Below are 26,888 nucleotides of genomic sequence, written 5' to 3'. Positions count from 1 at the left end.
CAAGCCAAGCTCCAGCAATTTTTATTTTCATGAGTGGCAGTTGGGGATCAGCTGTTAGGTTCTGTGCCCAGGACACTGACTGCTGCCTGGCGCCCACTCTCTATACAGTCATTAACAGCAACCCCCTCATAGGAGGCTCCAGCCAGAGTCAGGGGCAACCTGTGAGCAGCCAGGAATTGCCTAGCTGACTCTAGAAGGAAAGGATGAAAGGAATGTTATAGCTGGGGGTCTGATGCCCTTGACCCTCCTCAGCCCAGCTGTTTTCCCAACTTACCTAGTTTTTGCCAGTGACCTAGTGTATACTGGGGGATGCAGTTCTGAGAAGAGAGGAGAGGATGCAGGGAAAAGTTTATTATTGATGTCCTAGGCCTTGGCTGACATACAGTGACAAATGTTCCAGTCCCTGTCTTCAAGGCCTTCAGTGGAGAGCTGAGGGAAGTTTATCCCAACTTACCTTGTGTAGATGGACCAAGCAGTGACTTGGCAGCTCCTTCAGTCCTAATTGTGTGGCAGCTGCTTCCTGGGCCCGCTGTTGAAACAGCTCCTGAGATAAGACACAGCCACTCGCCTCCAGTGTCTGTAACCAGGAACCTCCCAGCATCACCTAGGGAGGGAATATAGCACTGATCAGTCTGGCCTTGCCTACACTGGAGCACAGAGGAGCCCTCTGGAAATGCCACTAGGCAAAGTTTCCTCCTCTCACAGTCACTCTGAGGCCAGGGGGGCTCCCATCCTGCTCAGGGAAAGCAACTGAGTCATACACGATTCCCAGGACGCCTGGATCTTCTGAAGATGGCACCAAGTGTCCAAATCCCTGGAGAGAAGGACATACATGCGTCAGAAGGAAAGGGCTCTAGTTAAGCCTGTCTCTCCTTCCCATTTTTTTTGACGGGGGACAGAGTCCCGCTCTGTCACCCAGGCTGGAGTGTAATGGCGAGATCTCAGCTCACTGTAACCTCCACCTCCTGGGTTCAAGCGATTCTCCTGCCTCAGCCTCCCAAGTAGCTGGGATTACAGGCATGAGCCACCACACCTGGCTAATTTTTGTATTTTTCATAGAGATGGAGTTTCACCATGTTGGCTAGGCTGGTCTCAAACTCCTGACCTCCTTATCCACCCACCTTGGCCTCCCAAAATGCTGGGATTACAAGTGTGAGCCACCATGCCCGGCCTCTCCATCCCTTTATCATACCTGGACAGGCAGATGGGCTCCTTGGTACTGCAGATTCACCACAGCTACAGACACCGCAGTGATGGCACTCAGGGCACGAGCCAGAGGTGCAGCCTCAGCAGGGAGCAGCTCGCTAAGCACTAGAGATCAGGCAGAGGCCTGACTCAGGAGGCATTCCCATTACAGTTGTCAGTCCTCTTTGGGATTAGACTCCCATAGAGATGACCAGTTCAGGGGCATGGTGTGGTCCTGCTGACCCAGGAAGGTACAGCTTTTGCCTCTCACTGGTAGGGGTTGGGGAAGGGGAAGGTGGCTATCCCATTACCTGAAGCTGGAATGGCACTAATAACGTGGTCAGCCTCCAGACTGCTGTCCCTTAGAGATACCTAAGAGCATGAAAACATTTGAAAGACCCAGAAAATGAGAATCTGATTAGTGAAAAGAGACTTCTGGTGCTTCACTCTCAGTTTCCCAGGCACCCATGTGGCTGGGGAGACTGTACTGACCCAGGATGAAGAGAATGGGTAACTGTGTAGACTTCATAAAAAAAATCATTTCTCTGTGTACTCCAGGAAGTGGACGAGACAGGCCAGTGTGGCTGTTCTGAAATGTTCAGCGAAGCTGGGTTCTTTCCCCTATCTCTAAGCCACTTATAAGTACTACTTCTATCCACAGACTTGCATAGGCTCTTTGAGGAAGGTTCACAAATAGGGCCTAGGATTATGGGGTAGCCCATGTCTAAGTAGCTTCTAAGGCACGAAAACAACGAGGAACTCCAGTTCTATTGGCCCTGGCCTAGTTAAACCACTTGGATAAAGATGGACACACTAACAGGTTCATTACACTCCAGGGGTTCCCCTACCTTCCAGCGCCCTTCTGCCTGGAGGCTGAGCCCACAGACTGGCTGACCTCTGAGAACACTGACCCCCCTACTAGTTAGGTGGGTTTCAAGGGCCTGAGGCAGCATCTCTAGACCTCCACGAAGTGACCACTGGCTCCAGCGCTCAGCCAAGGCCTGGCGAATGAGTGCTGAGTCTGGCTGTGGGGTCCGCCCTGCAGAGGAAGCAAAGAAGAATCATTGTGGCTGGATGCAGTGGCTCACACTTGTAATCCCAGCACTTTAGGAGGCGGAGGCGGGTGGATCACTTGAGGTCAGGAGTTTGAGACCAGCCTGGCCAACATAGTGAAACTTCGTCTCTACCAAAAAAAATACAAAGATTAGCTGGGAGTGGTGGCACATGTTTATAATCCCAGCTACTTAAGAGGCTGAGGCAGGAGAATTGCTTGAGCCTGGGAGACAGAGGTTGCAATGAGCCAATCTGAGATTGCACCACTGCACTCCAGCCTAGGCGGCAGAGCAAGACTCTGTCTCAAAAAAGAAAAAAAGAATCATTGAATAGCACCCTTTGTCCCCACTCCCTCACTTTGGCAGTCCTTAATATCTTCACCCTTTGAATCAATCCCCCCTCACCTGCCCCCAGCAGCAGGCCCAGTAATACGGAACGATGGGTTTGCTCAGCTTGGAAGAGACTGGGAAAACAGGACCTGATGCTGAGCTCACGGCTGTTGCCTGCAAACACTCCACGGCAGAGACTGTCCATGGCTAGAGACGCCACCTTAAGGGTGAGACTGGGACTAAGGAGCCAAAGAATAATCTACACTGACTGATTTCCACAGCCCGTATTTGGTAGGGAATGGGGGTGGGATAGGGTTTGGTTTGGGAGACATTCCCACTATGACAGAAGGATGGAAGTGAAGGCCTTCACTCCCAATAATGAGTTTTGGGAATTATGAGGGGGTGGGATATGAAGAGAAGAGGCATCTCCAAATGATACAGAAGAGCCCCTACATGGTAGATTTGAACAGGGAGCTCTGCAGCTGGTTTAGGAGGGAAGAGGTTTGGGGCCTCTGGGCAAGTGTCACCTCAGGTCCAAGGCGGCGCTGGGCAAAACTGTGCACGGTCTCATCAGGCTCTTTGCCCCGGGGCTTGGTCAGCTCCCTCAGCCCAGCCCAAAACAGAGGTTTGGAGAAGGGGGGTGAAGGGCGGAGTAGCCCCCTGCATGGAGAAAGACTTAGTGAGGGGGAAGCTCCTGACATACCTCCCCAGCTTCAGGCGCTGGGGTCATTTCCACTCATTTGGCTTCCTTTTGCTGGGAAGGCTGACAGGGAGATGAAGAAATGGAAGGCAGGTCAGGCACGGTGGCTCACGTCTGTAATCCCAGCACTTTGGGAGGCCGAGGCAGGCGGATCACAAGGTCAGGAGTTCGAGACCAGCCTGGCCAATATGGTGAAACCCCATCTCTACTAAAAATACAAAAAATAGCCGGACGTGGTGGTGGGCACCTGTAGTTCCAGCTACTCGGGAGGCTGAAGCAGGAGAATCGCTTGAGCCCGAAAGGCGGAGGTTGCAGTGAGCCAAGATCGCACCATTGCACTCCATCCTGGGTGACAGCGATACTCCGTCTCAAAAAAAAAAAAAAAAAAAAAAAAAAAGAGAAAGAAATGGAAGACATATGAGGATGAGGGCACAGTAAAAGCAGCGGAGGTGCTGGTGTTACCTGACGCCAGTGGGCAGGGCATGCAGGGCACCGCCCACGTAGAGGAACCTGTTCTGGGCAGCTGGGTGGTCTCCCCGGACAGGCAGCACTTCTGAATCCAAGCCAAGCTCAGAAACCTGCTCTCCACAGGCCCTCAGAAGAGGAGAAACTAAGGGAAGGTCTGACCCACCAAACATACTTCCCCCTCTAAACTCTATTCCCCAATGGAAGCCCCCTCCACAACCTCTCTCCTAGACATCCCACAAGCCTCTCACCAGGAGCAAGGTCCGGGCCCCTAGGGCTCCCGCTGGCCTAATTCCCCGAGGTCCAAGCTCAAAGATAGCACCATTCGGGCCTCGAACAGAGCGAATCCAGCCTCCCAGACGCTCACTGCCCTCCACCAGGACCACCTGGCGACAAGAGGGAGCGACACTGCAGCACCGCCTGTAGCCGCCGGGGATAGGTCAGGAGGGGAGGGGAAGAGGCACATTCAGAGGGCCAGGATCCATCTAACTTTTAATGGAAATGGGAAAAGAGCATTAAATGAAGCTCCCTCTGGCACAGTTGGAGCACTCACCTTAGGGGGACACGGGGCCCGGCTCAGGTGGTAACTGGCGGCCAAGCCGCTGACGCCTCCGCCCAACACGACCACGGTCCGGCCCATGGGGAAACCTGGGGGAAAGGGGGCGATATGGACAGGCAGACCGGGGACACCCTGCGCTCCAGAAGCCCCGCCGGTTTTGCGTTCTATCTCCGGTCACTCACTGCTTTAAGGGAAACTAAGTGTGCACAGATGGGCTGGTGGAACAGTGAGTCCAGGGGCCAGGACTCACCCACAAGAGAGGAGAAAAAATGAGGCAGAAGGAGGTCGAGGTCCTAAGACCGTACCCCGCCGGCGCTCCGCTGGGTGCAGATAAGGGCCACACCCTCGCTATCGGCCCTCGCAGGGCTCGGGGCGGCGGGCAGTACGCCTGAGTTCTGAGGTGCTCTGTCTGCCACGCCTCGGTAGGCCAAAAAGTGCTTCAAATCCGCTATTCCCACCCCTAGCCTTTTCGGTCTCTCCTACTCTCCGTCCACTCTGTTCGCGCGGCACGCGCCTGACCATATTTCTCCTACATCTGGATTGGCAGGCCCTGGAAGGTCCCGGATCACGTTCACCAATGAAAACATTGAGCTGGCAGAGGCGGAGCGACGGCAGCTGTAAGAGCTTGAGGTTAACCGCGTCAGCTCCGAGCTGGGAGTGAGCGGCTCTACCCGGCACTGCCCTCCTCAGGACCTAGGCGACGAGCGCTTAATGCTGGAGTTAGCGTTCCCCAGCACAAGTTTCCCAGGTCCAGCTAGGGTGACAACCCTAGAGGGAAGGCCCCAGGAGCTTTGGTCGTAGGGAGAACACTGGAAGCCAGTCCACTGGGAGGTGGCTCCATAAACAGCTCCTTGATGTTAGCAACAGACCGGGCCTACGGGAGCTAGGGCCACCCGGCAACGTACCCAGTGTTTGTCAACAGCGGCATCCCCCATCGCCGACCAAACCAGACGCCCCAGAGCCTGCACGTAGCCTCAAGTATGCCTTCCCTCTTTTTCCTCCCAGTGCTTAACGTACACTGCTGGGGGGCACAGGTCCGGTTCCAGCACCATCTCCGAAACCTTCCCCCTTGGATCTGAGAGCGCCCCCACCTATTAGAGAGAGAACTTGGGTCCCAGGAAGGCTCCAATTAGGCCCAGTTTTCTGTCACTCCCTAAGCAAAAATACAAATAAGCACATCATTTTTTCTTAATAAATTTATTCACAAAAAGTGATATTGCAGAGGGTCTGGGGGCTGTACACGGGCAGGGGCTTGGTGAGCTCTGTACATGGGGCTGGGAGACAAGGGAGCCTCCAGGTGGAAGGGTATTTTTTAATAAAAAAAATAATGGAGCTACAACCACCCCCTCCCCCCTCCCCGATTAAAAAGACACAAAAATAGACGTCTCTGAGGTAAACGGGGAGCCTGGGGCTTAAGGGTGTTTAAAGGGCTTCACAGGTGCCAGGGCTTAGAGAGGGTGTCACAGGCACCGGGGTGGCTCCTGCATCAGTTGGTAGAACAGCACGTAGCCCTCGCTGGATGCCACCTGGTTTTCACTGACAGGGGAGACGCTAGGAAAAAGGGAGATCGGGAAAGGGTTGTGGTCATTACTGTTTACTCCCTTCTCCCTCAAGACCGAACCTCAGAGCATCCAGGAAGAGATCAGGCAAGACCTCCGCCTCTCCTTTCACCTGGCACTCTGCTCTCCTGGGACTTCATAGAAGGGGAGGGTGTCAGGGCTGAGTGGGAATGGGGCAAGATGTAAATAGGAGGCTGTTCTCACCGAGAGTCATTGTAGACATGCCAACCAGTCTGGCACCGGCACAGGGCTGTGTAGTGACCATAGTGGACGCTGCCTGAGTGGTTGCAAAGGGCATACAGCTGGTATACAGGACTTCCTGCGGGGTTGGAGATGATCAAGTTCTACAATCAGAGCTGTGCCCCCACTCCTTTGACTCCTTAGGACTTTCCCCACCAGACTCACCGGCTTTGTCACTGGCAAAGTCCCCTAGGCTCAGTCGCTGCAGTGGAAAGTCTACACCTACTGAACTCTTCTTGATGGAGCCTCGGGAGGCAGAAAAGCGATTCAGATCTAAGCCCTGGTTAAGGAGCATTTGGGAGGCAGTGGGCCTCTGAGGGGGACTTCTGTCCTGAAAGCTGTCCTCTCCCCACTCCCAAAACACTGGGAGTAGCTTGTGGAAAAGGGGGTGGCAGGCTTTTCCTAAGGAAAATTCAATTCTCTGGAAACATGGAGGGTGAGGAAAGAGAATGTATGGGAGGTATCCTAAGAGAAGTAAGAATCTGAAGATTAGGATATGGAGCACGAGGATTCGAGGGAATCTTTGTACTGTCAACTTTTTGGTACTTCGAGTTTTCTGCCGACATCGATCACACACCTGAATAAATGGCAAACAGTGTTAGGTTAATGTGCTCCTAACCTCAATTGGCTTTTCTGACACTCCAATCCACATATAAATTTCGTATGCACTTCATTACGGCTGGATCCTCTTGGCTTCTCCCCTTTGCTCTAGGAGTACTAGAACATATCTGAGACTCCAACACAAACCCAGATACATAAATATTATTCCCCATATTAACGCATCATGCAATCCATTTTATCCACATGGAGTCCCCCTCCCCCCAGATCTCCCACCCTTACTATATCCCTTGTGAACCTCCACATACTGGGGCATTCTCCGACTCTAGCTCTTCTTCCTTAGTGAAAAGGTTGAAACAATCCCGCAGAGACACTTTGCCCCCAGCAAATCCTTTCTGGGGGAAAAGGGGAAGAAAGGTCAACATGTTCTGAATTTCCTTTTCCAACTCTTCTCAATCAATCCAGGCTTCAGTTCTGCTCCAGAAACCCACAGGGTTCCCGCCCACACTCTGGGGGTGGGTAGGCTTGGGTCACAGAGCCCCTGTCCTGTCCACCCCGGAATCCTCTGGAATCCCACCTTGGGGATGGGCAGGGACAGGTCACAAAAAACCTCGAAGGTCGTGGAGCGATACCCACAGGCCTGGCACTTGAGACAACTTTTCAACTGGCCCACAAACAGGTCTAGACAGAAGCACAGGGACAGGAGAAAAGGTCATTGTTGGATGTTATGAGATGATTTCTCGGATTTCTATCTCTTTCTGCCCCTTTGCCTGACCCTTCCTTTCCCACTACCAACACTCCTAATCAACTCTTCACACAGCTTCACATTTGCATCATCCAGTCTTCTTCCCATACCCCTCGATAGTATCAATTTTCCCCCCAAGCCTGTACCCCCCTCACACACTAATTTTCCCTCATTGCTTTGCCCCATTCCATACCCACAATCTTGCTGTCCTCTCGCTCCAGGTAACGTTTCCACATTAGGTTGGCTCGGTCATCATCACTACCACAGATCAAAGCAAGTGGGGAGCATCCATGAGACAGCAAGAACACTGGGCACCCCCAACACCCACTGAAACGACCCACAGAGCCCTACACCCCACCCACACCCCTGCTTCTTCCCTATATTTCAAGGAAAAGTCAAAGGAATAATGCCTCAATGAACTTTCTGGGGAAATCTGAGGTGAGAGGAAAAGGAAGGATTGTACACAAGGGAAGAATATGCTGTCTTCCTCAACCTGTAAATTAATTATCCCCTTCTTCAATTTGGTGACATCCCTAGCATGATCTTCTGCCTCCATCTGCTCCCTTAGACTCCCCCTCTTCCTTCCTTCTACTTCTACGCTGCTTCTCACACTATTTTCTTTTTTTTTTTTTTTTTGAGACAGAGTCTCGCTCTGTAGCCCAGGCTGGAGTGCAGTGGCCGGATCTCAGCTCACTGCAAGCTCCGCCTCCCGGGTTTACTCCATTCTCCTGCCTCAGCCTCCCGAGTAGCTGGGACTACAGGCGCCCGCCACCTCACCCGGCTAGTTTTTTATGTATTTTTAGTAGAGACGGGGTTTCACCGTGTTCGCCAGGATGGTCTCGATCTCCTGACCTTGTGATCCGCCCGTCTCAGCCTCCCAAAGTGCTGGGATTACAGGCTTGAGCCACCGCGCCCAGCCTATCACACTATTTTCTATACTAAAGGGTTTTCCTGGACCCTACATCTTCCATCTTGACTAGTTCAGTTCTATGAAGTGTAAATGCTGCTGATAAACTACTGGGGAGAGGAGGTAGAGGGAACGACCCTTACCTTAACTCAGGTTCTTCTAGCAGAGCCCCTCCTCGGCGGGGTGGAGAGGGAACTGGACCATTGGCAAGGATTGGTGGAGCCCGGCGGCCTCGGCGGTTGATTTCAAGGTGTAGCCGCTCCATGAGGAGCTTCAGGAACTCTTGGGCATCCTGCTGGCTACAGCCAGACAAAGAGTATGGGCAACTGACTCCCCTCCTAGTCCACAGACACTATTCCCTGCCCAGATATCGGTCCCCACTTCCTGGATGAAGAACATCTCAAAGCTCAGAACAATGCTGCCAGGGCCCTTGCTTGGCCCTACCCCCAGACATGGCCAGAGAGAAATCCCATAGCCTCCAGCTCTCCCACCTGTATCCAGAGAAGGAGGGAACATATTTCTGGAAGACAGCTCGGAATCGAGTAGGATTCACAGCTTCGCAGGAGTCAGGGTGCCAGAGGGCACCAATCACATCTGCAAAGGCTGTTGGGATGGGAGTAGGGAAGGGAAACAAAGGTTAATGTCTGGAAGAGGCAAGCAAGATGTGGCTCAGAGGGCAGAAAATAACCTTTAGGGAAGTAGGCACTGGGAAAAGTAGATACAACTGCCAGATTTAAGGGCTGGGGGCCACCAGTACTGGCAGATAGACCTGCAAGTGGTTGGGGAAAAAGGGACTTGAACAGAGGGAGCAGGAGTCGTTGCCCCACCTTCAGTGAGCTCTTGGGCTCGGCCTCCTCCAGGCACCTCTTGCCGGAAGTCCCTTCTAAGACAGAAGTCCCGAAGAGGTCGAGTGCTGCTCAGACACTGCAGCACAGCATTCAGGAAGCACTGGAGAGCAGAAGGGACACTGCTGTTATCTCTCCAGACCACTACCCAGGAAACCTTAGAAGAGCCTCAGAGCTCTCCTTCCACATGCCTTCCCCAAGCTCACGGGTTTTCCCCACCCCCAGCACCATTTCACATTCCTTTTAGAGAGGAAAGACAGGAGAATGGCTCTCACCGTGTTTCCCAGGTTTCGAAGGCCAACATGACCAGAGCCCAGAAGCAGTGTGTGATGAGCCTGGAAGGTCAGAATACAATCGGCAAGTTCTTATATATCCTACCAAGCACTTTAACCTTTCGACAGCATGCTGCCCACTGCCTCCCCCATCCCATGCATGTTTAATCCCCAAACTCTACCCTATTCCCCTCACTAGGTATTCTAGTCTCCCTACCTCACTGGTCATGAGCAGTAAGCCCATCACAGCTGAATGTACCACGGACTCAGCCATGGCTGTCCCACCTGTTGCCCACTTACTCCTCTGCTCAGCTAGCCGACGTTGCAGCTCCTGGGGCAACTCCCCCAGCACCGGCATGGTTGCCCAGCTGCTCACCACTCCCACCTTTCTGCCCCCAAAACCCCCTCCTGCCCCCGTGGCCCCTTCTTGCCCTTCTGCTGCTGGCTCCAATTGCAATCAGCCTAGCTTACTTAGCTCAGAAAATGTGCAACCACATTTGCTAAGATGTTCTGAGCTCGCCTCTCTTTAGCTCCAGAGATTAATTAGGCCTAGGCAAAGTCCCAGTAGAGAAAGTGCAACAAGGAAAAGTAAGGGCCTGGGGACCCAAAGAAGAATTCTGAATAGTTGGGCTAATTCCCTGGGAACCCTGGGCACACCATGCTGGGGAGTCACCAACAACCCAAAAAAGGGTCTAGGAGGCTCAAGGGTATTTAAGCAAGGGAGAGGTGTGTCCAAACTGCTGTAATGAAGGGCTGAGAAAGGAACTTCAGGGAAATGGGGGACGGGAAAGGCAGAGGATGGCAGGAAAGCACAGAGGAACATGGGCATGAAGGCCACATGTGTGGCAAGTCCTCACCATCTTGTCATCAGAGTAGAAAGGCTCAGAGGACCGGGCGGATATCATGTGGAAGGAGCCATGGGAAGCAGGGGGCTCTGTCCGTATGCTGAACAGTGTGGGGGGTCCAGGAAAGCCCCCTAGGCGGCGGAGAGAAGTGCTACGTCTCAAAGTGGGTGGCTCAGGCCGGAGGGCCAAGCGGCTCAGTGCAGCCCCAAGCTCTCCGGTGCCACGGTGCCCTCCCAAGGCAATCCCCATTGGACGCAAGTCCCCACTGCTCACAGACTTGGAACGGGCTAAGTTGGTCCGAGATGGGAGAGGCAAAGCCACAGTTGGGGGTGGTGAGCCAGGCAGGGGAACCCCATGATCTGCTCGAAGGGGGCCTCTGGGTCGAGGGCCTGAGGTCCGTCCCCGTCCCAGCTCCAGTTTCTTGAGCCGTTCATCAGGGGGACCTGGCCGGGGAGGCAGAGGTCGTAACATGGGGTTTGGCCCAGAGGCTGGGTTTCTGCGCTCCTTGCTGCGGGCCCTGGGGGCAAATGGTAGCTTGGATCCCACTCGGGGCTGGATATTAACAGGTGGCTCTCGGGTCCGGCCCAGGCGGTGCTCAGAGGCTTGGGGCATTGTGGACACCACAGGCTGGACCTGGGAGGAGAAGAGAGTGTCAGCATTTGAATATGGGGGGAAATGGGAACCCAGGCTGTTGAACCCTGCCACACTAATTTTCCCTTATTGCTTTGCCCCATTCCATACCCACAATCTTGCTGTCCTCTCATTTCCACATTAGGTTGGCTCAGTCATCACCACTACCACATCAACGAAAGTGGGGAGCAGTATATGCACTGAGGGCAGGAACCAGATCTATCGAATCAGCCATCGTATGTATCCCCAGTACCTGGCATCGTGTTTGGTACAAAGTAAATACTTAGTATATATTGAGTAAACAAATGAATGAAAGATAGCAGCCCATGGCTTTGACCCTTTCTATACTCCTGTCCCCTCCCTGCAGAATACAGCTTTACTGAAAAGCCAGTGATAACTCCTATGGCGGCTCTAACGTAACATAGGACCCCATACCCGGCTAGTAAAGTAGAATGTGCCTCGAGTCACTTAAGATCTCTAGCCAAATGGTAGTGTAGATGCAAGAATAACAGCCCAAAAGACAGTCCTCCATCCTCAAATCCCTGTCTCTCTGGGCTGCAAATGAAGCAGACTAAATAGGGGACTTACGATCCATTCCCTCCCCCACCTCCGACCTCCGACATGGTGTCGAGGTTCAGGAGGCAGTGGTCGGGGATGCAGGATGAACAACTCCTTGACCCTTAATCTCTGCACCTCTCCCACCACAGCAGGGCTTTTCGCCGGGTCCGCCCCCCTCGAGGGCAGAAAGGCCGAGGCCGCTGATTGGCTACGGAATCCGGCGGCGTATTCCCCGCCGTCCAGGGATGCTGTCCCTCCAGCCCAGTTCTCCCAGGCCCCGCCGGGCCCCACGCGCCTTTGTGGAGTGTCCTCTCGGGTCTGGAGCAGTCTTCCCTCTGCGCCCCCCCACACCCCGCCATGCCATAACGCCCCGGCCCGTACCTGTCCCCCGATGAGGCGGCGGGAGAGGCCAGCCGGGGCCAGGCCCCAGTTCAGGGCCACCCCCTACTACCCCCGTGCAGCCCCTCAGTGGGCCCGGCTGCAGCTTTAGCCGCAGCCGTTGCCCAGATCGCTCCCGCCGCAGGGGCCGCCGCCATCTTTGTTGGTCCCGCCCGACCACCGGCCACCGGCTTCACCGTCTCTCAAAGCGCCTGCGCATCCACACTCGAACTCCTCCCACCCGGCCCCTTGGCGCTTGCGTGAGCCCGCCCCACGGCTCCGCGATCGACACCATGGAAACGCAGCCAAGTTTAGGGTCGCTAGTTCTCAACGCTGCCCAGAGTGCTCTTTAATCCATGACTCCAAAGCAAGTCCCTGAGGTATAGGGTGTCGTCGCCCCATCCTGTAGCCTATAGGGATGGAGATCTGACAGTCGTAGTATGGCTGCGAGGCTTATAGCACAGATCATTCCCAAACAGCAGGGGTGCAAGTGTGGCAAGCTGCAGGCCTGGGTCCAGCCCGCAGACCAGTGGGGAAGCATCTAGCACTTCACAGAGGAATGGGAAGATCCCTGGAGGGCGGGAAGTGCTGGTCCTGCAAAACCACTTCTTGCAGGCTAACACAGTAGGGCGAAGCATGGCTTACCACTAAAGGACAAAGGCAGATCTGAGCAGCAGGGGGAATAGTCAACATTTCATTCCCACTCCTGACCACAGCATCCCCTATTTCCGACTCCCTCCTAGCCCAACCCGTCGTAGCTGTTCATGTGCCTCAGGTTTTAGCCCATTTGCCCTATGTTAACAGCTCCCAATGAGAACCACAGGCTACCAGAGGAAGCGGCTTTTATTGATGGGTTATCTCCAGAAACCAGAAAGACTTTATGTACTCACTTTCAGTTACCCCCATGCCTCCAGGATCGCATGTTGCTCCACCTAGGGGCGGATATAAATTACCTCTACATTGTCCAAAGCCCAGTCTTTCCCTTCCCTGTGCAGCCTTAGAAACTAAGTAGCAATACTGGTTGGTGTTTGTTTGTTTCTCCCCCAGCAATGACTGCTGCAGCTACTTAGTAACAACTAGAGGTGGAGGGTGTCCGGGGAAGCAGTTAGGTAAATGTGATGCACAGGAAAACAGTATCGTAGCCTATCAAAGGGCCCTCTGCCCTGCCTCGGTGGCTTGATTCTTCATTGGTTGCATTTCTCTTTGTGTTGGATGACGCCCTTCTGAATCAGATCAGGGATTTCTACTGCCAGCCATGGACCCAGCTGCAATACAAGGAAAATCCTGTGAGATTACTACCAGTCAATGCTTCTTATTCCATTAGAAGCTCCCTCCTGGAGACAGATTCTGGGGGGACATGCTTAAGGGACAACACTGTTATTCCTTTTATTCTTAGCTGCTTTTCCTATAATGCTCAGGGCCTAAGCCCCTCTTCCTCCTTTTATGCCAAATACACAAAACTTACCCCCAGAGCCATGAGATGAGCTAGTCCAAATTTGGGCACATTCCTGGCCCACAAAGGTTTGAAATGATCCGTCAGGCATATTTTGCCACCCCTATGAGAGGGACATGAAGAAGGTGTTGACATGCAAAGTTTACCATAAAGCACAGCAGCCTCGGGGGCATAGGAAGACTACTAGTGATCAGAATTGAGAACAATGTCAGCTAAGTACTTTGCCTAGGCTCAGCAGAGGAGGGCCTGGCACCCCACTAGGCCAGCAGACCCTGGAAAAATCTCTGCCTCCAAAGTTCTTCCTTTTTTTTTTTTTCCTTACAACTTTTAAGTTCAGAGGTGCACAAGCAGGATGTATAGGTTTGTTACACAGGTAAACGTGCCATGGTGATTTACGCATAGATCATCCCATCATCCAGACATCAAGCCAAGCATCCATTAGCTATTTTTCCTGATGATCTCCCTCCCGCCACGAAGTTCTTCCTTAAGGCCTTCTTTGACTCTTTGCCATCTCCTATTCAGTCCTACCTGTACATCTTTGCTGTCTTTCCATCCAGCTCAGGAACTGCAATTTCTGGGGCAGTAGTAGGATATGTGATAGGAATCTGGAGAAAGTATAAAACCTTAATAAAACAGAATCAGGATAGAAAGGAACTAATATAATCAGACATACATATTTCTTGGTTAAACTGAAATGTTAAGTAAAACTCCCCAAGCAGTACATCCATACCAGGATTCTGGACGTGGAGATGAGTAACTATAACTTATGCTTATGCTCAAGAAAGGATATCTTGTTACCAATCATCTAATCCCTCCCCTTCTACTAACCTTCATATTTCCCACTCTATCACACTCACGTCAAACTCGATGTCAAACTCATATTTCAGGAGGTCATGGATATACCAGCATTTTCCAAACCACCTGTAACAAAGACCAAACCTCAGTCCAATTTGCCTATTCTTCCAATACTCAAATGACAACTTGGCTTAGGCCACCAGCCTGGGAGACTCATAGGATGGGAACTGGGGAACTCTGGAGCTGTGGGAGTGGAGACAGCTAACATGAGACAGGGCAGCTTTGGTAGTGGGCGCTAGGATACCAAACTGCCTAACTCATATAAGACTCCCACCCCACACCTCCCAGGAGGGTCTACCTACCGAGTCCCTTCCTTGTTGGACTCCAGTCGGAACCAATCATTGTCAGCATTCTTGTTGTTCTCCACATACTGAAAGCAGAGAATGAGGTCTTTGAGAGAGTAGTTAGGGCCAAGGGCGGTCCCCCTCTCCTCAAAAGAAAAGTATGTGGTTACCTTTTTTTTTTTTTTTTTTTTTTTTGAGATGGAGTCTTGCTCCCGTCGCACAGGCTGGAGTGCAGTGGCGCGATCTGGGTTCACTGCAACTTCCACCTCCCAGGTTCAAGCGATTCTCCTTCCTCAGTCTCCTCAGTAGATGGGATTACAGGCATGCACCACCATGCCCGGCTAATTTTTGTATTTTTAGTAGAGACAGGGTTTTGCCATGTTGGCCAGGCTGGTCTCGAACTCCTGACTTCAGGTGATCCATCTGCCTTGTCCTCCCAAAGTGCTAGGATTACAGGCGTGAGCCACTGCACCCGGCCGGTTACTTTTTCTTAATATGTTTACCTAATTTTTCTAACATTAGCAATGCTGAAGACAAGGCTATACTGGTAAGTGGGGTTTTGTCCAGAACAGAGAACAGAATGTTTGGGCTTCACTCAATTTAGCAAGCACAAAAGACCTGAAGATATCATCTGGATTCTTCTCTCACTTCTCTGATAGTGTCTGCCCTCAGCCCACAACTCATTTAATGGTAGATTCCTTCCCTGGGTAACTCCCTTCCTTCTAGCCTCATATAGTCCTGGTTTCAACTAGCACCCACATGCTAATAACTCCCAGATTTTTATCTTTGGTCCAGCTCTTTCCTCAGAACTTTAGCCTTTAGTATCCAACTGTATGTTGACAGTTTGACCTTCATTTCACAGGTACTTCAAACTCAGCATTTCCATCTGGAATTTATAATATTTCTTCAGATACACTTCCAGAATTATCCTCCTGAAGTATGAATTTCAGGTGGCAGTATGAGCATTCACCCAGGGCAAAAACCTGGGAATCATCCTTGACCCTCCCTATCCCTTACTACACTAATCCATGATGTCCTGCTAATTTTACCTTCTGAATATTCTTCAAATCTACCTCTCCTCTCTATCTTCACAACTGCCTAGTTTAGACTGCCTTTTGTTTTGCTGAGATTAATGACAGCCTCCTAACTTGTCTATTACCTTCAGTCTTGTCCCTGTCAATTGTATTTTCCCCTTATTGCCAATGCAACTGATCTAAACCCAAACCTGGCCATGTTGTTTCTCAGCTTAAAATCCTTTAACAGCATCCCAAAGCCTCCAAGAGAAAATTCAAGTGCTCAAACCTGTCTCCTAGCTTTGTCTACCATTCTCTGCCTCACATTTGATGCTCTAACAACTCTGAGCTACTTTGTTTCTTCAAACACATCATGGCGGTGCCTGTGCCGTTTCTAGATTCTATGCCTTTGCTCATGCTGTTCCTTTTGGCTTGAATGTCATTCTACTCTTACGTTTTATCAGGCTAACTTATGTTTACTCTTTAAGTTTCAGCTAAAGCATTACCTCTTCCAGGAAACCTTCCCTGACCAAATGCAAACTGGATATCTGCCGTTATGCTCTCAAAACATCCTACCCATGGCCAGGAACGGTGGCTCATGCCTGTAATCCCAGCACTTTGGGAGGCTGAGGCGGGCGGATCACGAGGTCAGGAGATCGAGACCATCCTGGCTAACAGGGTGAAACCCTGTCTCTACTAAAAATATAAAAAATTAGCCGGCGTGGTGGTGGTCGCCTGTAGTCCCAGCTACTTGGGAGGCTGAGGCAGGAGAATGGCCTGAACCCGGGAGGCGGAGCTTGCAGTGAGCCGAGATAGAGCCACTGCACTCCAGCCTGGGCGACAGAGCAAGACTCCATCTCAAAAACAAAACAAAACAAAACAAAACAAAACAAAACAAACAAAAACCATCCTAGCCATTTCTCGTTTTATATCTATCCATATCTGTCTCATCTGTCTCTTTCTCCACTTAAACACTGTATTATAATGATCTGGTTTTGTCTACCTCAGTAAGTTCCTCCTTATTCGGCTTGGTATCTCCTCCCTAGGTGCACAGTAATTTTTTGGTTTTTTTAGTGAATGAATACATGAGGCAGGAGAACTAGAACTGCTGGTCTTTGAAGCAGACAGAAACTACAAGGAAGACAAACTTTTTTCACCTTCCACAGAAGAGACAGAGCTAAGAGCGTTTCTAACTATGAGCTAAACTCCCCAACTCTCTGTAGTTAACACCTACTTGAATTTTCAGCCCTAACGTGATTTGAAAGAGTGAAGAGTGAGGCCAGGCACGGTGGCTCACGCCTGTAATCCCAGCACTTTGGGAGGCCGAGGCGGGTGGATCAGGATCATGAGGTCAGGAAATCGAGACCATCCTTGCCAACATGGTGAAACCCCATCTCTACTAAAACTACAAAAATTAGCTGGGTGTGGTGGCGCGTGCCTGTAGGCAGGCACTCAGGAGGCTGAGGCAGGAGAATCGCTTGAACCCGGGAGTCGGAGGTTGCAGTGAGCCGAGATCACTCCACTGCACTCCAACCTAGCAACAGAGCGAGACTCCCTAAAAAAAGAGTGAAGAGTTAAAGAGGGCGCAGAGAGATGGGGACTGGGAGTTGGCGCCCTGAGGATTTCTGACCACCTCTCCTACATCCAGTTGAACAAACACCTGGAGCCGGGGAGACACGTCACCTTCCGGGGAAGCGTATCCCTAAAATAACTGCTGCTTTTAGCCGCAAGGTCTGGCCCCACTGTGAAACTCACCTGAGTCTTTTTTGCCCTCTCCCCACCATCCCTCCTAAGTCCCCGAACCCCGCAACAGTCCCATTTCTATGAATTTGGGCGTTAAACTTAAAAACCGGAAGCGGCTTCCACACGGAGCGTATTATTGAGGACACCTGATGTCTCCCAACCCTTCTGCTACGCGTTAGACTGTAGAAACACAACTAACCCGGATAAGGGACTGATATTCCTCCTTCAGTCGCTGCACCCACAACTCCCGATCTCGGGGTCCGGCGTTAGTCTTCAGCACCGGGATCTCAGACACAACACGTCGCGTGGCCTCATCCGCCATCTTGGACCAGGGCGCAAGAGAAACGCGGAAGTGGTGTTGCCTGTAGCTTACCTCAAGGCGCCGCCATCTTTACTATGGGAATATGAGACGTTGGGTTGCCGTAAGACTTGTCTTTTGAATAAGATCTTTGTTTTCTTGTCACCTAGTTACCCGCTTGTGAGTGCATCGAGAAGAACAGAATGTAAACAGATTACTCAGACCTATATATGACACCTATCATTAAAATCACCGCAGAAGGCACAAAGGGTAACTTCCGTTCATGCTCAGAGAAGTAATCGCAGAAAACCCGGACACCTTCCCAAACTTGGAAAGCTCTTAGAACTTTAGGCTGCTCAAGGCACTTTCATTTAGTTAGTTCTTTTTATTATTATTATTATTATACTTTAAGTTCTAGGATACATGTGCACAACGTGCAGGTTTGATACATAGGTATACTTGTGCCATGTTGGTTTGCTGCACCCATCAACTCGTCGTTTACATTAGGTATTTCTCCTAAAGCTATCTCTCCCCCAGCCCCCAACCCCAAGGCACTTTTCAAGGCACTGCCTTCCTAAAACGAGCAGTTCATGTGTTTCCTCTACGAAGAACTTTTCCTCTAGATGCAGTTATCCTGTTAAAGTGTGTTTTTAACTCCTGATAAAGATTAGAAACCATGCAGAATCAAAAGACACATCACTGCAAGATTTGAGCCTTAGTCTAGCCATTCACTGAGTCCTAGACTTTTTTATTTATTTATTTTTTTGAGACAGTGTCTCACTCTGTTGCCCAGGCTGGAGTACATTGGTACGATCATAGCTTACTGCATCCTCCATCTCCCGGGCTCAAGCGATCCTCCTGCCCCAGCCTCCCAAAGTGTTGGGATTACTGGTGTGAGCCACCTGGCCCAGTCCCCTAGACATGTTTTGATCTGGAATTAACTAATCTAGGAAGGAATCCTGTCTCTCTAACCCCAGTGGATGGCACACAGTACTCAGTAATCCTTTTGCAAAATGTTACCTTCCAAGGCCGGGCGTAGTGGCTCACGCCTATAATCCCAGCACTTTGGGAAGCCAAGGCGGGTAGATCACAAGGTCAGGAGTTCAAGAACAGCCTGGCCAACATGGTGAAACCCCGTCTCTACTAAAAATACAAAAATTAGCCAGGTGTGGTGGCACGCGCCGGTAGTCCCAGCTACTCAGGAGGCTGAGGCAGGAGAATTGCTTGAACCTGGGAGGTTGCAGTGAGCCAAGATTGGCCATTGCACTCCAGCCTGGGCAACAGAGTGAGACTCTGTCTCAAAAATAAATAAATAAATTCCAGTTGGTCTTAAAATCTAAACACATTAATTTTTGCTTTTTTTTTTTTTTTGAGACGGAGTTTCACTCTTGTTGCCCAGACTGGAGTTGCAATGGCATAATCTTGGCTCACTGCAACCTCTGCCTCCCAGGTTCAAGTGATTCTTCTGCCTCAGCATCACGAGTAGCTGGTATTACAGGCATGTGCTACCACGCCCAGCCGATTTTGTATTTTTAGTAGAGACCGGGTTTCGCCATGTTAGCCAGGTTGTTCTTGAACTCCTGATCTCAGGTGATCCCCCTGCCTTGACCTCCCAAGGTGCTGGGATTACAGCCGTGAGCCACCGCGCTGGCAATTTTGGCTTTAATTTAAAATCCTGTTTGGCTGGCGCGGTGGCTCAAGGCTGTAATCCCAGCACCTTGGAAGACCAAGGCAGGTGGATCACTTGAGGTCAGGAGCTCCAGACCAGTCTGACTGGTGAAACCCCTCTCTACTATCAATACAAAATTAACTAGGCATGGTGGCGCACGTTTGTAATCCTGGCTACTTGGGAGGCTGGGGCAGGAGAATCGCTTGAACCCTAAACACATTAATTGTGGATTTAAATATCCTGTTTGGCCAGGTGCAGTGACTCACGCAGGTAATCCCAGCACTTTCGGAGGCCGGGGTGGGCAGATGGCTTGAGCCCAGGAGTTTGGAAATAGCCTAGGCAACGTGGTAAAACCCCATCTGTACAAAAAATGCAAAAATTAACCTGGAGTGGTGGCACGCACCTGTAGTCCCAACTATTTTGGGGGCTGAGGCAGGAGGATCGCTTGAACCCCAGAGGTCGAGATTGCAAATGAGCCAAGATTATACCAATTCACTCCAGCCTGGGGGTCAAAGTAAGACCAAATTTTTAAAAAATATATTTATTTTATTTATTTCAGTTTATTCAGTGAATCATTCCAGCCTGTGGCAGTAAGTTGTTTGTTGTTGTTGTTGTTTGTTTTGTTTTGAGACAGTCTCACTCTTGTCACCCAGGCTAGAATGCAGTGGCATGATTTCAGCTCACTGCAACCTCCACCTCCTGGGTTCAAGCGATTCTCCTACCTCAGTCATCTGGGTAGCTGGGATTACAGGTGTGCAGCACCACACTGGGCTAATTTTGTATTTTTAGTAGAGATGGAGTTTCACCATGTTGGCCAAGCTGGCTTTGAACTCCTGACCTCAGGTGATCCACCCCGCTTGGCCTCCCAAAGTGCTAAGATTACAGGCATGAGTCACCGTGCTCAGCCTCCAGTATAATATTGAGTAAGAGTGTTGGCGGGGCGCGGTGGCTCATGCCTGTAATCCCAGTACTTTGGGAGGCCGAGGAAGGCAGATCACAAGGTCAGGAGATCGAGACCATCCTGGCTAACATAGTGAAACCCTGTCTCTACTAAAAATACAAAAAAAATTAGGTGGGTGTGGTGGCGGGCGCCTGTAGTCCCAGCTACTCGGGAGGCTGAGCCAGGAGAATGGTGTGAACCTGGGAGGCGGAGCTTGCAGTGAGCCACCATAGATAGCGAGATTCTGTTTCAAAATAAATAAATAAATAAAAAGAGTTACTTTAACTCTGTTCTTTAACTCTGTTAACTGTATTTTCTCAACTATAAAATGAGGATAATAAGGCTTATAAGGCTGGGCATGGTGGCTCACACCTATAATCCCAGCACTTTGGGAGACTAAGGGAGGAGGATTGCTTGAGCACAGAAGTTCGAGACCAGCCTGGGCAAAATAGAGACACCCCCGTCTTCATGAAAAGTTTAAAAATTAGCTGGATGTGGTGGCGTGCACCTGTGTCCCCATCTACTTGGGGAGTTGAGATGGGAGGATGACTTGAATCTGGGAGGTCAAGGCTGCAATGAGCCGTGATTGAACCACTGCATTCCAGCCTGGGTGACAGAGTGAAACTGTCTCAATTAAAAAAAAAAAAAAAAAAAAAAAAAAAAAGCTTATGTGGTTATAACTATATACACAGTCGCCATTCATTTACATAATAGGCTGTCAGGATAAAATTCAGATAAATAAATGGCAGTATTCAAACTTTTATATGGTAGTAAAGCCAGGTTTACAAACAAAATCTTACCTGGAGTCCCAAACTATAAAAACAATCAATATAGCGCTGCTCTTGTTCAAGTGCAGGCAGAAGACCTCTATCCCTGAGAATACTTCTATGGTAACTACTCATCCTCATCACACTTTATTAATTGTATAATTGTCTTGATAGCCTAGAAGCTCAATCAGGGTAGGGATTGTGTATCTATCTTGTTCAATGCTGTGCTCCTAAAACCTACTATAGCATCTGCCACAGATTAAATGTTCAATCAATATTTTTAACATCAATGAGTATCTCGATACATAAAGTAAGCACCAGAAAAGCTGTCTTTATAAAGCTGCATGTTGTTTTTGTTTCATAGTTTTGGAAAACCACCTTATTTTTTATTTTTTTTCTTGAGACACAGTTTCACTCTTGTTGCCCAGCCTGGAGTGCAGTGGTGCAATCTCAGCTCACTGCAACCTCTGCCTCCTGGGTTCAAGCAATTCTCCTGCCTCAGCCACCCGAGTAGCTGGGACTACAGGTGCCCGCCACCGCACCTGGCTGATTTTTTGTATTTTTAGTAGAGACGGGGTTTCACCGTGTTAGCCAGGATGATCTCGATCTCCTGACCTCGTGATCCGCCCTCTTCGGCCTCCCAAAGTGCTGGGGTTACAGGCATGGGCCACTGCGCCCAGCTCCTCTGTTCTTTAAGGCATTGGTCTGGACTCTAATATGCTGGAAAATAACTCAGAATGGTGAAAGAAATGATGGCTTTGCTATAGGGAGGAAGCCATGTTATAGAAGATTAGTGTAGATGGATAGCCAGTTTTGGAAGTTATTCTCTTTTGTTATTACCTTTAATTATCCTGGAGACTTCAACAAAGAATTATTGTAAATTATAGCTTGGTCTCTTATGCTATGAGAAACTGGGTTCACACTTAGAATCACTTGGTAAAAATAATTATAATATTAAGCTAACATTTATACGGTGCTTATTATGTGTTTGGTACTGTCCTAAACATTTTACAAACATCAGCTCCTTTACTTCTGGCAATAACCCTGGGGTGGGTACTCTCATTATCCTCATTTACATGTGAAGAAATTGAAGCACAAGTTGAATGAAAAAAAGCCCTATCACATAGCAATTAAATGGTAGACCTGAAATTCAATCCAGAGCACAGCCTGGCTCTAGAAGTCACACACTTAACCAATTGATATACTTTTCTACCATCGCTAGACCAATATTAAATTAGCAGCAGGGATCTGAGGGATTGGAAGCAGTAGCAGGCCCTAAATGGCAGACAGTGATCAATACTGAACCTGTTTCTGAAAACACAAGGAAAGCCTGGTGGTTCTGCATTAAGCACAGTAGAGCTTCAGGGACTCTAACCCCCTCCCTTGAATGGGCTGAGGTATGCACAGTACCTTCTGTGGTATTGGTATCACCCTTAGGGATTTTGGAACTACAGACTTTGCATGTAACCATTAATGGGACTTCATCTCTACCTCCTCTTTGGGTAGGAGAAACTAATATGGTGACAATTACTATAAAATAAGAAATCCCTATTCTGGAGATATACAAAGTACTGTCTGAGTAACTATGCCTGAGAGAATCAGATATGGCTGATGGTCTTTGAACTGGAACTCTTAGTATGAATACATTAAACACGCAGGCAAGGAGGGAGCAGGGAAAGCACAAATATGAGAACATGAGAACAAACTTTTATATACATTAGGTTTTAAAATATTTACTTCTGAGTAGGTAATACATGCACCTGCCCCAAATTTAAAAAGGACAAAAGAATATACAGTGAAACCTATGTTTCAGAGTTTTGCTCGTCACCCAGGATGGACTGCAGTGGTGCAATCTCAGCTCACTGAAACCTCTGCCTCCTAGGCTCAAGTGATCCTTTCACCTCGGCCTCCCGAGTAGCTGGTACTACAGCAGGCACATGCCACCATGCTCAGCTAATTTTTGTATATTTTTGTAGAGATGGAGTTTCACGCCGTGTTGCCCAGGCTGGTCTCGAACTCCTGAGCTCAAGCAATCTGCCCACCTCAGCCTCCCAAAGTGCTGAGATTATAGGCATGAGCCACTGCACCTCGCCTACTATCTTTTCATATGTTTAGTATCCATTTGTATTTCCTGTTTTGTACATTCTTTCATTATTATTCATTTATTTTAGAGATGGAATCTCCTTATGTTGCCCAAGCTGGTCTCGAACTCCTTGGCTCAAAGGGATCCAGCCTCTCAAGCAGCTACATACAGGTGCATGCTACACCCAGCTCTTTTCTGTAAAGTCTTACCTCCTTTCCCCCTTTTAAATTATTATTTATTTTACTTACTGATTTGCTTTTTTTTTTGAGACGGAGTTTCGCTCTTGTTGCCCAGGCTGGAGTGCAATGGCGCGATCTCGGCTCACCGCAACCTCTGCCTCCGGGGTTCAAGCGATTCTCTTGCCTCAGCCTCCAGAGTAGCTGGGATTACAGGCATGCACCACCACGCCCAGTTAATTTTGTGTTTTTAGCAGTGACGGGGTTTCTCCATGTTGGTCAGACTGGTCTCGAACTCGCGACCTCAGGTGATCCACCCGCCTTGGCCTCCAAAGTCCTGGGATTTGGGCGTGTTACAGGTGTGAGCCAACATGCCCAATCTTTTTTTCATTTTTCTTTTTTTTGAGATGGAGTCTTGCTCTGTTGCCCAGGCTGGAGTGTAGTGGCACAATCTCAGCTCATTGCAACCTCTGCCTCCTGGGTTCAAGCGATTCTCCTGCCTCAGCCTCCAGAGTAGCTGGGACTACAGGTGCCCGCCACCATGCCCGGCTAATTTTTGTGTTTTCAGTAGAGACAGGGTTTCACTGTGTTGGCCAGGATGGTCTCCATCTCCTGACCTCATGATCCACCTGCCTCAGCCTCCCAAAGTGCTGGGATTACAGGTCTGAGCCACCACACCCAGCTTTTTTTTTTTTTTTTTGAGACAGATTCTTGCTCTGTCGCCTAGGCTGGAGTGCAGTGGTGCGATCTCGGCTCACTGCAACCTCCACCTCCCAGGTTCAAGCGATTTTCCTGCCTCAGGCTCCCAAGTAGCTGGGATTACAGGTGCCTGCACCACATCTGGCCACTTTTTGTATTTTTAATGGAGACAGGTTTTTCCATGTTGGCCAGGCTGGTTTTGAACTCCTGACTCAGGAGATCCTCTCGCCTCGGCCTCCCAAAGTACTGGGATTACAGGAATGAGCCACTGTGCCTGATCTGATTTGTATTTTTTAAAAAATATTAATATTAAAGATATTAGCCATTTGTGATGAGTAGTAAATATTTTTCCCAGTTTGTTATTTGTCTTTGCTTTTGTTCATAGTATTTTAAACAATGCGAAAAATTTTCACATATGAGGTTGAGTTTATCAGTATTTTGCTTGTAGCTTCTGGTGGTGGTGTCACCATAACAGTCCCAATTATTTTTAAAAAATTTTCCTCAGGCCTGGCGCGGTGGCTCATGCCTGTAATCCCAGCACATTGGGAGGCCAAGGCGGACAGATCAATTGAGGTCTGGAGTTCGAGACCAGCCTGGCCAACATGGTAAAACCCCATCTCTACTGAAAATACAAAAATTAGCTGGGTGTGGTGGCAGGCGCCAGTAGTCCCAGCTACTCGGGAGGCTGAGGCAGGAGAATCGTTTGAATCTGGGAGGCAGAGGTTGCAGTGAGCTGAGATTGTGCCACTGCACTCCAGCCTGGGCAACAGAGTGAGACTCAGTCTCAAACTAAACTAAACTAAACTAAAAATAAATGACTCAATGAGTTTCCTTTCTTGTCAGTGTTACTAGATTAACAGATTAGGAGAACATCATAGATGCAGTGCATCTTTTTTTTTTTTCTGAGATGGTGTCTTACTCTGTTGCTCAGGCTGGAGTGCAGTGGCATGATCTCAGCTCATTGCAACCTCTGCCTCCAGGGTTCAAGTGATTCTCCCACCTCAGCCTCTGGAGTAGCTGGGATTACAGGCGACTGCCACCATGCCCAGCTAATTTTTGTGTTTTTAGTAGAGACGGGGTTTCTCCATGTTGGCCAGGCTGGTCTCAAACTGCTGACCTCAAGAGATCCACCTGCCTTGGCCTCCCAAAGTGCTGGGATTATAGGCATGAACCACCACACCCGGCCTGTTATGTTATTTGAAAAAATTAGGCTGGGCGCAGTGGATCATGCCTGTAATCCCAGCACTTTGGGAGGCAGAGGCGGGCGGATCATGAAGTCAGGAGATTGAGACCATCCTGGCTAACACGGTGAAACCCTGTCTCTACTAAAAATACAAAAAATTAGCCGAGCATTGTGGCGGGCGCCTGTAGTCCCAGCTACTTGGGAGGCTGAGGCAGGAGAATGGCATGAACTCAGAAGATGGAGCTTGCAGTGAGCCGAGATTGCGCCACTGCACTCCAGCCTGGGCGACAGAGCGAGACTCTGTCTCAAAAAAAATAAATAAATAAAAAATAAAAAGTTAGAGAATGGTCTAGAATATAAGAGCATTTTTATTTAATTGAACAACCGCCCAAAGAAAAATTGGTTAATCTCTAATTAACTGGTGGGATTGGTGAGACAGGGTTGTTTTATGTTACCGTCTTTGGAATAACCAATGACTTGGAAAAAGTCATCCCCATGGGGGCAGCAGAGAGTCACTGATAAAGAGCCTGCTGAATTTCTGAAACCTGGTGAAATTTGTTATATATAATACAATAATAAATATTAGGTAACATTTATGGAGCACTAGGACCTGTGCAACACTTTCTATACATCATTTAATATAATCATTAGAACAATGATCTGTGAGGTGGATGTTATATTTCTTTCACAGATAAGAAAACAAGTTTAGAGAAGTTAAGGAACTTGCCTGTCATATTAGTGAGGGTCAGAGCTGGGGAATGAAGAAAAGGGAATAGGTTGAGGAGACTTGAACAGCAGATCATTAGGATTCAGCAACTGACTGTGGTCCCTACTCTTTTTCTTTTTCCTTTTTTTTGAGGCAGCAGGGTCCGGCTCTGTCACCCAGGCTGGAGTGCAGTGGTGTGATCTTGGCTCACTGCAACCTCGGCTTTCCAGGCTCAAGTGATCCTTCCACCTCAGCCTCCTGAGTAGCTGGAACTACAAGCACATGCTACCATGACTGACTAATTTTTGTATTTTTTTCTGTAGAGACAGGGTTTGGCCATGTTACCCAGGCTGCTCTTGAACTCCTGGGCTCAAGCAATCCACCCGCCTCAGCCTCTCAAAGTGCTGGGATTGCAGGCGTGAGCCACCGTGCATGGCTGAGGTCCCTACTCTTTTATTTAGGAGCCATAGAAGCCAGAATTCTAGCTAAGGACTTACAGCTAGGTTCGAATCTGAACTGAAATTAGGAGGAGTCAGTAGTATAATGCCTGGATGAAAATGAGTAACTGCCGCAGCTTAGAGTTAATAGGAAACCAAGAAGTAGATCAGATCATCAGGTCAGCAAGTCCCTGCAGGGTAAAGCCGAAGAGTAAAGCTCTGGTAGGGACACAGGGATCCGAGTGGCCCTGGAAGAGTCAAGAGGATACTTGTGACAAGGGGCTAGTGCTAGTAAGATATAGACTTCCTTAAGGGAATATCTGGTTTGAAAAGATTAATCTCGTAGAGCTGGGAAGGAACATGGACTAGGACAAGCAGCCTTAATAGAGTATTCAGATCAAGAAAGAGAACAGATCTGCTTTACTCTAAACTTTACTCTACCACTGACTTGCAAAAAAAATATTTAGTAGGGACATGTGGCTATGATGTGTTGACCCAGAGAGAAAAAACAGAACCAATAAGTGGAAGTTACAAAGAGATTTATCTAAGGATAGTAAAAAGGCCTTTCTAATTACTGAGAACTACAGGGAGTTGAAAACTACAGTTAAGGATACAGTGGAAATGTGAGCTTGTGGAGAGACAGCTTAAGGGTTCCAGGTTACAGATTCCAGTGAAGGAAGAGGTAACTGTGGGAGTAGCGTTTTGATAAGTAGAAAAGGATGGGCATCAGGGTAGAACTGAAGGGGCCAGTCTT

The 26,888-nt window shown here is 49.4% G+C and overlaps 3 protein-coding genes across 8 annotated transcripts in view; all 3 read right to left on the bottom strand.

Moving 5' to 3' along the window:
• Positions 1-4: 4 nt before the first annotated feature.
• PPOX (protoporphyrinogen oxidase) lies at positions 5-4,828 on the bottom strand. Of its 5 annotated transcripts, none has more exons than XM_025381284.1 (13): positions 4,597-4,828; positions 4,286-4,380; positions 3,984-4,118; positions 3,730-3,845; positions 3,095-3,227; positions 2,643-2,787; positions 2,034-2,224; positions 1,497-1,557; positions 1,193-1,311; positions 704-814; positions 455-604; positions 275-317; positions 5-190 (listed from the first exon to the last, which is right to left on the bottom strand). In XM_025381284.1, exons 2-13 carry the CDS (start codon positions 4,370-4,372, stop codon positions 48-50), a joined length of 1,434 nt encoding a protein of 477 aa, XP_025237069.1. In that variant the 5' UTR covers positions 4,373-4,380; positions 4,597-4,828; the 3' UTR covers positions 5-47. The 5 variants fall into 5 exon arrangements, with proteins under 5 accessions (XP_025237069.1, XP_025237071.1, XP_025237070.1 ...); XM_025381286.1 differs by having other exon boundaries at positions 6-190; positions 3,730-3,877; positions 4,542-4,828; XM_025381285.1 differs by having other exon boundaries at positions 6-190; positions 2,643-2,806; positions 4,542-4,828.
• A 644-nt stretch (positions 4,829-5,472) lies between these two features.
• Positions 5,473-12,020, bottom strand: USP21 (ubiquitin specific peptidase 21). The gene is made up of 13 exons (XM_025361642.1): positions 11,746-12,020; positions 10,275-10,895; positions 9,421-9,480; positions 9,128-9,248; positions 8,792-8,903; positions 8,444-8,599; positions 7,587-7,651; positions 7,226-7,329; positions 6,957-7,043; positions 6,596-6,667; positions 6,256-6,370; positions 6,055-6,169; positions 5,473-5,842 (listed from the first exon to the last, which is right to left on the bottom strand). The coding sequence occupies exons 1-13, from the start codon at positions 11,812-11,814 to the stop codon at positions 5,752-5,754; spliced, it is 1,788 nt and encodes a 595-aa protein (XP_025217427.1). The 5' UTR covers positions 11,815-12,020; the 3' UTR covers positions 5,473-5,751.
• Positions 12,021-12,138: 118 nt separating this feature from the next.
• The window catches only part of UFC1 (ubiquitin-fold modifier conjugating enzyme 1), a 20,631-nt gene continuing 5,881 nt past the window's right edge, over positions 12,139-26,888 (bottom strand). The window contains exons 2-7 of one of the 2 annotated variants that reach the window (XM_025359394.1): positions 17,376-17,570; positions 14,439-14,506; positions 14,139-14,202; positions 13,810-13,886; positions 13,294-13,384; positions 12,139-13,093 (exon numbers count right to left, since the gene is read on the bottom strand). In XM_025359394.1, the coding sequence (XP_025215179.1) occupies positions 13,013-13,093; positions 13,294-13,384; positions 13,810-13,886; positions 14,139-14,202; positions 14,439-14,506; positions 17,376-17,498 (504 nt within the window). In that variant the 5' untranslated portion in view covers positions 17,499-17,570 and the 3' untranslated portion in view covers positions 12,139-13,012. Of the gene's footprint in view, positions 13,094-13,293; positions 13,385-13,809; positions 13,887-14,138; positions 14,203-14,438; positions 14,507-17,375; positions 17,814-26,888 lie in introns of those variants that run through there. The other variant, XM_025359307.1, reaches the window with a different exon arrangement.

This window comes from Theropithecus gelada, chromosome 1, assembly GCF_003255815.1.
Source record: "Theropithecus gelada isolate Dixy chromosome 1, Tgel_1.0, whole genome shotgun sequence".
Lineage (NCBI taxonomy): Eukaryota > Metazoa > Chordata > Mammalia > Primates > Cercopithecidae > Theropithecus > Theropithecus gelada.
The sequence above is the reverse complement of the archived record's forward strand: the minus strand, read 5'-3'. Positions and strand labels throughout refer to the sequence as shown.

Bases quoted from the DNA above. Each gene is read 5' to 3' on its own strand.
- PPOX (XM_025381284.1), bottom strand. From the start codon at position 4,372: ATGGGCCGGACCGTGGTCGTGTTGGGCGGAGGCGTCAGCGGCTTGGCC. The intron at 815-1,192 runs GTATGATAAAGG...CCTTCTCTCCAG, and splicing joins GAGCCCATCTGCCTGTCCAG to GGATTTGGACACTTGGTGCC. The intron at 191-274 runs GTAAGTTGGGAA...CTTTCCTTCTAG, and splicing joins AGGTCACTGGCAAAAACTAG to AGTCAGCTAGGCAATTCCTG.
- USP21 (XM_025361642.1), bottom strand. From the start codon at position 11,814: ATGGCATGGCGGGGTGTGGGGGGGCGCAGAGGGAAGACTGCTCCAGAC. The intron at 8,600-8,791 runs GTGGGAGAGCTG...GTCTGGCTGTAG, and splicing joins CCCTCCTTCTCTGGATACAG to CCAGCAGGATGCCCAAGAGT. The intron at 7,652-8,443 runs GTAAGGGTCGTT...GATCTGTGGTAG, and splicing joins CTAGAAGAACCTGAGTTAAG to TGATGATGACCGAGCCAACC.